This window comes from Monopterus albus, unplaced genomic scaffold, assembly GCF_001952655.1.
Source record: "Monopterus albus unplaced genomic scaffold, M_albus_1.0 scaffold68.1, whole genome shotgun sequence".
Taxonomy (NCBI): domain Eukaryota; kingdom Metazoa; phylum Chordata; class Actinopteri; order Synbranchiformes; family Synbranchidae; genus Monopterus; species Monopterus albus.
The window spans coordinates 1,444,806-1,458,120 of NW_018127948.1; the positions used below are offsets into that span (position 1 = coordinate 1,444,806).

The 13,315-nt window shown below is 40.2% G+C and overlaps 1 protein-coding gene across 2 annotated transcripts in view; it reads right to left on the bottom strand.

The window, feature by feature from the left end:
- Nucleotides 1–2,951: 2,951 nt before the first annotated feature.
- gsg1l (gsg1-like) overlaps nt 2,952–13,315 on the bottom strand; it is a 35,777-nt gene continuing 25,413 nt past the window's right edge. The window contains exons 1-2 of one of the 2 annotated variants that reach the window (XR_002275323.1): nt 7,267–7,402; nt 3,814–3,899 (exon numbers count right to left, since the gene is read on the bottom strand). Coding sequence is in view for 1 of the 2 variants with exons in the window: in XM_020604921.1 (XP_020460577.1) it covers nt 3,539–3,899 (361 nt within the window). In the remaining variant the exon portion in view is untranslated. Of the gene's footprint in view, nt 3,900–7,266; nt 7,403–13,315 lie in introns of those variants that run through there. The other variant, XM_020604921.1, reaches the window with a different exon arrangement.

Genomic DNA, 13,315 nt, shown 5'->3' on the forward strand with positions numbered 1-13,315 from the left:
AAGAGAATCTATAACTCCACGTCAGCAAGGTGCTTGATTCACACTTAGACATGTCTACAAATCAGAAAAGTTCAGATAAGTGTTAATTTGTTTTTATAAGTCATGTTTACAGATTATGATTTCATCCAATAAAATGTTGTGCCCTCATACTATTTAATTCATTCTCAAATCAGAAACAATGTTATTTTTAACTACAAAAAATTGAAGTATATCTTCTGTATGTCCCTCAGTCTAATTTCAAAAGCTGTACAGAAATGTTCATACTGATTATGCCATTGTTTGTTAATATTGTTCTTAAATAATACATATTCCTACACAGATTACCACAGACCACTGGCTACACAGTAAACCTAGGATTTCTGAACAGCCCCAGCATAGTCACCTGCTTTGCTTGGCTGGTAAATAATAAATTAGTTAATTGATAGAATACTCAGTTGATACAGTAACACAGAATACGTTTTAGTTGCAGTATCAAGGCAGTAAGTGTTGTTTATGTCCTGGAGGACACAGGAAGCACAGAGGGAGCAAAGATTAGATTAGAGTTGATTTTCATGGCTGATAATCAATTTCAGTATCTGTAATGTACTTGATGTGCTGGAGTAGCTGAGACAAATCCAGTCAGAAACACGGCAAGAAACAGGACATATAACACATAGATAAATATATATAAGTATACACTTTAAAAAAGAAGAGATTTTCCAGTTGTCACCAGCATATTTACATCAGCATGCAGAGGATTCATGACCCACCACAAACCATCAGTTTACAGCCAGGCAGCATGAGGATTTGAAACATTTGTTCAGATTATGTTGACCCCAAAACCACCCTTACTATTGCGACTCCCAGCCAATTTAATCCCTGCTGTTTGCAATTCCCTAGGCCTTACATAATATGCAGGCTGAGTATAGTACACTGTAAGCATCCAGGAGAAACTGTAGTGCCCTTTGGGAGCAGCAGACCTGTCTCATTTGTGATTAACATGAGTATATTTCTGATGGCATTACTTTTTATAAATGCATGAAATAGATTGAAATGTCCAGTATTCATGATATGCCATGAAGCGTCACTAGATGTAAGCACTACAGTTCTTTCAGTTATTTTGAAAACATGAACTTTATAAAGTGGATGTATAACAAATGAATGTTTTCAGTGATTATACATCGGTGTGTTTTAGCTCACTGTTGGGGTTTTACAGCCGGTAACTTTACTGTTATAGTTTATTCTCTCGGTTCTCCTCATGTCACTAAATCCATTTTACTTTAGGTCAGTGATTCACTACCTTTTGCACTAAAGACACACCCAAATGATTTCTTTTCACAATTCAAAGTGGACTGAAGCAACACTGTGGTGTACTTTCAGCTGTGACCCCTGGGTTTCAGCTGCTCAGTATTGGCTTTTTCTTTTTAAAATCTGGAAATCTCCCCATGAGACCCATATAAAGTACATTAAAGCAGTTAATTTCCAGAAAGGTCAAAGGTTAATAGCTCTCTGCAGCAGCCAGAGGTTCAGCAACTCTCCGAGGACAATGTGACTGTGGAGCACATTAACTTCCTGAGAGGATTGACCCTGTGATCTTTGGGGGATGGGGCTGTCTCTCAAGTGGTTCTACCCACCCAGTCCAGTGAAATCATAGTTTCATTATTCACTTTGTGCTTGATTTATTTTTTATTTTTTTTACAGCTTCTTGGTTTTTAAATATTTGCCCAAACCCCCCATATAAACAGATTGTCTTCCAGTAAATCCAGACATAACTTTGAAGTCTAAATGAGGCCTATTGTCTAAAATAGACAATAGGCCTCATTCAAAAATATTTTTGTATTTTTGTACTAAAGTTCTCTTACTTTTTTGTATGTTCCATTTGTGTGCAGGTTTTCTTATCAAAAATAAAAATGTCATATCGTGGAGCTTCACGTCCCCCTTTCAGAACTCAACTGACATCAGTTAAACATGTTCCTGTTTAATTCCTGATTAAAATAGTATGGCTGTTATATCAAACTGTGGAATACAGGAGTCAGACTGTGTGATGATGTATGATGTTCAGCATGTCTGTTGATAAGTGTTTTTTGCCTGAGGCCCAGTGTGCTGTAATTGTGAAAGAAAAACCCCAGTGTTAAGATTAGTGTAAAATGGTCTCTATGCAAATTCCACCTGGAAGTACAAAATGCTAATGAGACCTTTCTGCTACCAGAGGCTTATTAGCATTTAGCATTAGCATGTTTAAAACTTCTGTGTAGTATTTTCTCTTTAGCAGACAATAATAATAATATTAACTTCCTGTCCCCAGGCAGATGGTGGTTCTTCCTCCTTCCTCTACCATGGAATCAGTCTGAAGTACCAGAGGAACATTGGAAGACTGTGCACGTATGTATCACTAACATGAACTAAAGACTCAAGTACCCGCACTGCTGTACTGGTACATTTCCATGTGAGCTATACTCACAAAGTGAAATCACATACATTTCATGTCCTATAGTAGATTGTTCATTTATCTTATAAATAACAAATAAACCACAGGAATGTTTTTTTCTTTCAGAAAGACAAATGATTTTAACAACGATAACAATGACTACTTTGACAGGATACAAAACATCTACCGTTCCCTTAAAGTTGTTTAGTGTGCGTAACGTGTTGTACTGTAGCTCCCATATTTTTCTCTTGACTGGCTTCTCCTGTTTGTTTGTTTACTTCATTTAATTTTGCAAAGAAAGATGTGTCTATCATGTGTTGTTTCACCTCAGCTTATATGCAAAATAGATGTTAGTTCAGAGACCTTGATGTGATAACACAGAGGTTATCTGTTCATGTTTTCCTCCAGTTTATGATTATAAACTAGAAAAGTATAACTAGAACCTTAAACTTTACATGTCTGTATGACAAAATGAGGAGCGGATTCTGGAAGAAGCTGTCCGATCCGATGCATAAACAAAAACATTTGACTGTGTCTGTATTATGTGAATGAATACACCCTGTCAATTCAACACACACAAGGGTTTTGCCACTACAGCTTTATTGTGCAGTGTGGTATAGTCAGTGGCCAACATAATGTATTGTAGATATTGCTGTATAACTGATGTTACTGAGTCAAATCACTAACTGTTCATGACTTGGGCAACTGTTATGCTGTTGTTTAGCATTCATTCATTAACTTTTAATTGCCTCTTCAGGCCACAACAGCTATTGAGCAAAACCTACATGCATAGGCTCTAATGTCTCAAAATTGAGATTTAGTATTGGTGGTAAAATACTACACACAGCACCTTGAATATGCTGAAGAATACCTAATTTCCATCAACAGACTCACAGAACTCAAAGTGAGAGATCTGTCTGTTTTTCACTTTTTATAATGATTTTCACAACACAGCCATTGAATTTTATTTATTTGCCTCGTCCACATTTCTTTTCATCAAGTCTGTAATCATTTTCTTCAAACAGAAACTAAAGATGGCTGCCAGTGGCCAGGCCTAAACCTAAAAGTGCAGTCAGCCTCCTCATTTCATCAAGCCTCATACCACATGACCCACCCATTCCTATGGGTGAATCAACATTGCTCCTCCCCTAGAGAGTCTGTATTCTCTCCAAGGTCTAAGGAGGCTGATGTTGCTCTCATCTTGCCCCTGCCCGGCCCAGGACCTGGACCCGGACCAGTACCTGGGCCCCCAACAATAAGCCCAGATCTGGTTCCACTTTGGCCAGGGTAGACTTCCACAGTGCTGGAGATGGACTGGAGGGAATGATCCTGGAAATAGTGGAAAGCCTCCTTGTCGAGGTAGTTTTGCTCCTCTCGTAGGCCCTGCTCGAACAGCTTCCGTTTGTGTCTGAACTCAATTACCGTCTTGGTGTAGGAGTTGAGGGTGGTGACAGAGGCAGCCATGCAGCAGGTGAAAGACCCCCAGGCCATGCTGGTTAGAGGGCGATACAGAGACATTTTGTTGAGGATGATGTGAGAATGGAGAAAAGCAGAAGCAGTGAATCTTTTACTGAAGGTAGAACTACTTATTTTATTTCATGACAGATATTTGTGGATTGTCTGTACTTTTGTAATTGGTGCAGCACAGTTGAAAAAAAGTGATGTATCTTATATCATGTTATTAAAACACTGATAGCACATGGGAAAATTCTGGCCTAATGGTGGCGCTACCTGGAAGATCGCGGGGCCATCATTGTGAGTCACCCTCAAGGGACCATGAACCCAAAACCTTACAGAAATGGCCACTATTGGTTTGAGCTATCTTGCTCTGTACCAACATGTTGGGCTTCTAGAGGACAAACTGACAGACACTGCTGTTCTTTGGCCCCAATGCTGGCACAGCAGAAACACTGGAACTTGAGTGAGGCTTGACTGGGCAAATGGAGAAATTAGGCCATTTTGATGGGGAGCAGAACCACTCAGAGAAACATCTGCGCTGATTAGATGAATACTTGTCAGCCTCGGCCTCTGCTCCGCTTCATAATAGACTGTACTGTACGTAACTGACGTGCTACTAACTGACAAAGTGCAGCAGCTCTGGAAGGAATACATTAAATATTAGGTAATTAATAGAAAAGCCAACAGCCCTCCTGTGCAGAGCCTGAACACCAAAAAATTATCAAAGCTCATTAAACATGCTGAGCAAGAAAACTGAAAACAATTGAAATCATGTTATGATCTGATATTTTGTAGCTTGATCAGTCACATTCTTTTCCCTGTTCTAACAATTCAGAACATTCATTACACAGATAAACATCAGATGATCACAACCAAATCACAAGTCTTTGTTTTCAGAAAATTGAACAACTTTCTTTTCTGATTTGATGGCTGTGATGCAGTCTGATAATCTACAGTATTTATTTAGTCATAGCTTAACAAAAGCATATTGTGCAAACTTTATTCACATTAGAGTGCTGTACAAGCCTAAAGAGTTTTACATTTTTATATCACCTTCCTTAAACCAAAAAAACCAGCAAAATTAAGAAACAGACTAAATAATGTGTTTTATCTGCTTTAATGTACTTGGGTGACGTTAACATGTCTGGCTACTACCTGCTGAAGCTGAGCATTATTTCTAATGTTTGTGTTATTGGAGGTTATGTGAGTGTAGGGTAGCATTTGCAGCTCTGGCTTGATTTTTTTCTGGATTTGGTAAATTTATCAGAGATTAGGTCAATCCTCACAATTAAACCTTTTCTTGTGTACAGTACTGTATATACAAACAAAGCATCAATTAAACCCTTATTTTATTTCTATAGTTAATATATGAACAGCATTACATTGGAACTACTGTGCATTAACTGATATTACATTTTCTCTTATAATACTTTTATGTTAGGACCAACTACCCCTACACTGTAACAAACACAGTTTTTAAAGAATATTTATTTCCATGCCTTCTACATGTTTGACAGTTGGTAAAAATGCTGACATTTTACCTGGGACCTCTTAGTTTTCAGTCCTATAAAAAAGACAGCAATGAGTTAGCATGGCAGCATCAGTCTAGTTATTTTGCAGATTTCTTGGTGGAGTGAAATCATTTTTAAATCTAAGCTGGTACTTTAAAAAGAAAACAAATATTTGCACTTTGAAAAAATATTAGTATTGTAATACATTGTATAATACACATTAAAACAGCTCATTCATTATATTAACTATCTAAGGAATCTGAGATTTTGAAAAATATTTACACTGATCCTGTTTTTGCCCCTCACATCAGTCATCCTTCGTCCTCAGAATTCAGCACAATCACACTTGTTATTTGTCCTGAAGGAGCATTGCCGTCTTCTGCAGGTTAATCATTCCTCCTGACTTAATTCTACTGTAACAACACTGATGACTCCCTCGTGGGCCCTTGAATGACTGACAGCTGCAGCCTGGCTCTACTGTAGAGAAGAGAGTGAGGAAGCTTAAGATGAATCTTATCTGGCTATTTATCCCAGAAGCAATAACCCTGTTGCTCCCTGACTACCTGAACACCACCTGCTGGGGGCTGACACATTCCTAGATATCAGCAGCTCCAGGCTAACTAAATGTAGGGTCGATGAGTCTATGTTTTCTACTGGCTGTTTGTCCGCATGTGTTGTGGACACCTTTGGACTGACTTTGCCAACAGACTGGATAATTATGTATTATGTTGTTTTAATGATGCAGGGGCCTTTTAACACAAGTTTTATCAAAATTAGGAGCATATTTGTGTGCCTGCTTACCAAGCCAACGATGGACCTCTCCGTCAACCATGCCTTAAATTGTGCTATAATTATGTCTAAGCCCTTCTGATAAAAGTATTTGTATTTTAGCCAAGAGGGGACCTGCAGGTGTTTGAGTGAAGTTCATCCTCTGCACCGCCTATGCAGGATGGAGCAGGGACTTTAATGACCCACTCACACACGCTGTTTTATCACACTCCTCCATAGTGTCAGTGACTTGTAGCTTCAGCCAGGCTTTTAGATGCCAGGGGGGCTATTTAACAGACTGCATAATGAAGGAGCCACTCTCCTTCAACACTATTTTTATTGCTTTGTAAGCAAAATATAAATTCTCAAATACAGTAGATGCCTGAACTATTTTCTCAGTGTTCTTATCGGGAGAAAAAAGTCCCCCAAACATATAATATTATACTTTAAAGCAATGTCTTGGTGAGGTTAAGTAACAGTTAGGCAAGCAGTGACTATGGTTAAGGTTAGGATAAGTCTATAGGAAATGAATGTAAGTCAATGTAAAGTCCCCACAAAGAATGTAAACACAGAGTGAACTGTAATGTTCGATATAAAGGACAGCTGGACCGACATGAAACTTTCTTCTACAATAGTCTGACAAACATCCACTACTATTTACAGTTAGTTACATGCCACACAGCACCAGGATCAGCTGTTTATGTTATGGTTAGTCCCCCTCACCAGGAGGGTGAGGAAGAACTGAGGCAGGACTCAAGATAGCTGACCCAGGTGCTAGTAAAAAAAAACCAGGAGGTTTAATGGTAGGGAACACACACACAAAAGGAACAGTCAATGAATACATACCACCAGGGCCGGGCAAAGACGGCTGAGGAGAACAGGACAAACAGGTACAAAGATAAACTAACGGCAAGACTAAGGTGAGCAGGAGGATGAGGATGGACAGGTGAATAGACAGGCTAACCATGAGGACAGGCAAACAAAAAGGTTTTCCACAGCACAGGAACTGTCAGCTTGGATAAAACAAGTAGCGTCTAGCTAACCTCATGGACAAAAAACAAGCAAAGAGGCCCACAGCACAGGAACTGCCAGCGTGGAAAACAAAATATGTCTGATACATACCATGAATAAACGGCTGTTACGGGGCACGTTAGGTAAGGTAAGTTTGGTACTGTTAGTTAATGCTTCGGCGGAGCATCCGCCAGAGGTATAAATAAGGTAGGAGGGTGATTACAGTAATGCGCCCCAGCTGTGCGCGACAACCCACAAGTCACTAATTACAAAAAGCAATACAGCTAAGGCGCTGATCCTGCAAAAAGAGCGAGCAGGAGAGAGAAAGGCAGAAGAGAGGCAGGTCGCGCTGAGCGGACCTAACAGTTTACCCCAGTGCTACAACAGTAATGGTGATCAGAATGTGTTCATGTTTGTTTTTTGCTTATTTAGTTTGCTTGCTTGTTTGTCAATAACAGTATGCTATCAAAACAGACAATGGGGTCCACTTTTCTGAAATAGGGCACAGAAACAAACACAGATCTAAACATCAGGTGAGCAGTAATCCTGCCTCAGTGCTGGGACCAGAGTAAAATGGCCTTGTACATTTGTCTTAAGTCCATAGTATAATGACGAATGCAGACTAAAACCTGTGATCGTGTTGAAAAACTTGAAAGCTACACATTGTCATTCCAGATTGTTGAAAAAAGATTCTGCAGACTTTCTAAAATGTATGATTAAAACCCTATTACTGATTAGCCTTGTTACCAGTAAAGATGTATATAGTTACACTGGTTGATTCAGTGGTTCTGTCGTCTGTACGGGTGAAACAGTGGATGAAGTAAAGGAGAGTGGATGCAAATACAACACTATCTTACCAGCCTACCATCCATCCCATCCATTCATTACCTACACTGCTTGTGCTCGAGGGTTGCAGCACAACTGATTCTAGAGGTCAAAGGTCAAGGTGGCTCACATCCATTCCATTCTTGTGAATGTGATATCACAGGAAGGCCTTGAAGGTGCTTCTTTATATGTGGCAGAAACGTCGACTTGGACTCAAGGACAATGTGACAGGGCTCTTTATCATTCCTCTGTAGCAACAGGCTAAGTGAAGACAGCATGTTTCTTACTGGAAATAATTCTCTAGAGTATCACACAGCAGTATAGTGATAACTTCCATGCTCCCAAAAAATACACTTAATATATTTTAATAAATTCCTTCAACGTCTTCACCACGTTTTACACAAACCAGGTCAGGGATGTAGTATGTGAAATGCAACATAACTGGTCACGGAAGGCACACAAATGCAAGGCAGTAAGCCTTTTATTTACTTATTTATATTTGATGCAGCAAAAACCTTATTTCACACCCTATTTCTCTGCCTCTAAAAGGGATACAGAGAATAACCTTTTTCCCTAATTTGCATTATATGTTAATATTATGTTATTTTTGTTTGTTTGTAAATGCTTTGATGAAAAACAAAGTTCCAAAAATACTTGTCTCTGCAATATTGAGATAGATTACGGTTCACATGTTTATACAAACCACTATTTGTGCAAAAGAGTGACTCTAACTTCAACTTTTTGCCTTAACATTCATTAATTCACAGTAAACTAGAATACAATGATACATTGTTTTGTTTTTATTTTGAACAGGAATGTAGTAAAGCACAGTAAACAGAGGAACATTCAAATGTAGGAATAGTCTCAGTTTGTTTCTTTAGGCAGAAACCACCAGAAGAGAGTTTTTCTCAACTGAGTGCAGAAACATCGAAATCGGCTCTTTGCCATTTGGCCCTCACCCTGGCTGAGACTTGGGTCCTTCTGCTCCACATCAGGGAAAACCGGAACAGCTGTTTTTACCCCAGGCTGTTCACTCATGGCCTCACCTTCCAGGACTGAAGCAGTGAGCACTTGCTCAGCTGGAGGGGTCAGAGGACGTGGTGGAGGAGAAACTTCCTCTGAGTCTGGTTCTCTGCTGGACTCCTCATTCATATCACTGTCCAGAGGGGTCAGAGGAGGTGGAGGAGATGACACCACAGCAGAATCTGGTTCTGGGCTGGGTGTAGGTGGCAGTGCTGGCTCATCCAAGCTGAATTTAGCAGCAGGTTCAGCACTAAGGGTTACAAGAGGTGATGGAGGAGTAATGACAGGTGAGCCTATGATCGGTGCATTGTCCTCATCCACACCAGGCTCGTCAGCCCCATCTACAGCAGGACTGGTTTTGGCCTCTGCACCCGTCTGTGTCTGCTGGCTGGGAGCAGCTGCTTTCTTTATGAGGTTCAGCAATGTGAGGCTCAAATAACACACAGATCTCCCCCACAGCTACATTGGTGATGGTGTTCAACACCTCAGCTGCAGAGCAGTTTAGCCTTTTCCTCACATTGTCTGGAGTGAACCTCTGCCTCACCTTTTCCTGAATTGACTGGACCATGTTGTCTCTGATGGTGTGTTGAACAGCACCCAGATTGGTTTGTAGATGAATCCATTTCCTTCAGTGAAATCCATCACAATTTTGTTTCTGTCCATCACAAGAGCTGGTGGAGGAGTAATGACAGCTGAGCCTCTGATTGGTGCATTGTCCTTATCCACACCAGGCTCGTCAGCCCCATCTTCAGTAGGACTGGTTTTGGCCTCTGCACCATCCTCTGCGTCTGCTGACTGGGAGGAGCTGCTTTCTTTATGAGGTTCAGCAATGTGAGGCTCAAATAACACACAGATCTCCCCCACAGCTACATCGGTGATGGTGTTCAACACCTCAGCTGCAGAGCAGTTCAGGCTCTTCCTCACATTGTTTGGAGTGAACCTCTGCCTCACCTTTTCCTGAATTGACAGGACCATGTTGTCTCTGATGGAGTGGGAGAAGGTTACCTGACAGGATAGGGTGGGCAAAGTTCTGGAGACTCGATCCAGAACAGCTTTTGTGACTCCGACTGCCATTTTACTGAGCTGCTGGGAGGGCATGTTAAGGAAGGTGCTTGATGGAGGGACCCAGAAGCCTTGCAGGACTTTTGGAACCACCTCCGTCACCACCTCCTGTAGGCTCAGAGGTTTGGAGCTGGGAGACCTCTGCTGCTGCTTTCTCAGGGTCCTAGCATATTTCTGAGCTGCACTAAGAAACCTGGGATGTTGAAAACTGGGAGGTATGGTTGCTGGTGAGTCGAGCAGCTTTCTGGCTTCAAACTCAATGTCTCTGATCTGCATGCTGGTGTTCACGTCCCACACCAACCTGACAAGAGGCAAGGCTTCTTTATCATCATAACCCTCCAATTCAGACTCCCAGAGTTGCACTTGACGTGCATTCTTGCTCTTTTCCACCAGCAGGTTGATCATGTCTTCAGCAGTCACCTCAGATGGGATCTGTTTCTTCTGCTGAAGCTTTAAAAGTTGAACCATCAATGTGATCTTCCCTATATAGGAGCTGGTATGCCAGCAGATCTGCATTGCGTGCTCATATATAGGTGTGTTGAACAGCACCCTGAGTGGTTTGTAGATCATTCTGGTTCCTTCGGTGAAATCCATTACCATTTTGTTTCTGTCCATCGCAATTCAAAAGACAGTAAACTAGCAAAGTGCTAAAAAAAAAGTTCACAGTGAATCTGTGGATGATAGAATCCAAGTGAATAACTATCAAAGTGCTAATAAAACAAGTTCACAGTAAATGTGTGGAACGATGGTGTAACCAGCGAAGTTTTAATTAGACTGATTCACAGCAAGTGTTTTGAGTCTTTATGTAGGTTCAGGCTCAAGCTGCCTCAACCAATCAGAATCCTGCCACTGCTCCTTTGATTTGGAGGCTCAAGCTGGCTCAACCAATCAGAAAGCGCCACATCACACGAGCAGTTTGAGGTTCTAGAACTCTTGTCAGTTGGAAATATATCAGTTGAAAGTATACACAAACCAATCAGCAGCAGCTTGAATCTACAAGTTTACAGTGTTTACATCCTCATAAATGATCCTACAAATAATACCAGTGGCAATGTATTAATATCCCACACTCCATCACAGCTGAGCACAATACAAAGTGTATTTCTGTTGAGACTGTCCAGTCAAGAAGCATCAGCATCAGTCGTTTCACAATGTGCCCCAAAATCCACCTTCACTTTCTTACATAAACAACTAGGCCTTATTTTTTGCTTCTAGTGATTTAGAAATACATTTCAAACCATATTGTAAAAGTATTATTTTAAATCACCAAATTTCCCTATTAATTTTTGGTACAACCCTATATTATGGTCTAATTATTGTTATAAAGCCTTTTCTGCACTGTTCAGTTTGAAATTCTTGTGAAAGAAACTAAATCTATGGTATTTTAATTTACCTTTCATTAAACACATACAAGCATTGATGAACTGATGCCATTGATGTTGTTAAACATCAGGAAAAGAATTTTAAAAACACGTAGAATACAATATGTTTTTAATTTTGTATCATTGAATCCCTTAATTCCCAAAACTGATACTGAGGACATGACCGCGTTGTCGTTAATGGCTTGTTTTAACATATTTATTACTTATAAATAGAATGAAACCAAACAATCAAACATTCAGAAAATACTTTATACTGAGTTTAGCTTTCTATTTTGCTTGTGATTTACTTCTGTGGGCAGACAAGCGACCTGACATCAGAAAATTGATGGTCAAGTAGAGTGATACATTTATTACTATGTGCGATATTTGAAGCTCACCATCTCATCTATTATCTTATTTTTTGTATTCTGTTTTTATACTATGTCAGCCTTACATAACTTTATTTTAAGACTACGCGTTCTATTCTGGCTCTGACTCCAAGAGAGCTGCACAAGACTTCCTATATTCCTAGACTCTCTGTTCATACATAAATGGCAAATAAAAATCTTGCATCTTCTAGCACATCCAGTGGGACACACTTGTTAACTGGAACACCTTTTTGAGATGCAGGCTGTATTTTTACATACAGTAATGATTTTGCCTTGTCCAGCATTAGCAGAGACTCTGGTTATACTGTTTGTGTTTAATTGGATTAGAAACAATGACATTGCTGCCATTTAACACAATTTCACAGCAGAATTTAGCTTAACGCTGTCAGTTTTGATAAAATAGGGATCAGGATAGAGACAAGGGATGCTGAGAAATCACCTACAATTCATCAAACTGTTCCAGTATGGAGTGCACTTCAGGACAGGGTCAGGGTTGATTAGGATCAGTAAGAAGTATCTTGGTCATTTCGAGGTAGACAGGATAATTTCTACATGCTGTGAACATACAGTACATGAGCAATCAAGGGTTGCTTTTCATTTTTTGATGTGCACTGAGATCAGTGCTGCACGTGACCGGCTGCGTGGATTAGATCTATCAGCTAGTCCACGGGGCTCCCTTGAAAATGAGGCCACTAGCCTCAGTGGGATTTTCACAGTGATTCATTGTGAAGACTGTGTGAAATTGTAAATTGTTCTGGGTAGAAAGCGGTCAAGTACAACACCAAACTATTTAAATCTAAAGCCAGTTAAGTGCTACATGTAGTTCAGCAATTTCTCATGATCCAGGCTACTTTTCTGTCTCTGTTGTGGCCCCATAAAAATGAATGAATGAACATTTGGACACTGGGACAGCTGGAATGTATCTAAAGCGCTGCCACATCCTACAAGCAGAGCAAACAGATTGTTTACTACTTACCATAATACTGAAAATCCTTACTAAGTGTTTTACAGTATGTTTATGCACATTTACTAGGGCCACAACCACATATGAAGCACACAGGAAATTTAAATACAACCAACCAGAGAAGCTTTTAAAGCTCTAAGTAATTAGATAATGTGAAACCAGCGTGACTGTGCCGAAGGGGCTGGTCTTAATGAGGAACCTACTGAGCATTATCACCCGAATCTGCATCCCACCCTTGTTTTTGCAAATCTTTAGAGTGAATTTCAGCTCATTGTTTAGCTGCCTGGTCTTTGACTTTACTGCCAGTGTCCAAGAGTGGCACAGACCTCCATAAGCTTGCCCAGAACTGTCAAGCACACAAGCAACCAAGTATACACAAGCATTCAGTGTCCTTATAGTTCATCCATTTGTCCTTATACTTCTATTTGTACTTAGTGAGGGCAGGTTCCTGCTTGTGAACAGAACAAAAAGGACAGTGAATATTAGGCTTACATTCACCAGTGGACCACAGACTTGACTTACAGAATACTAATGTT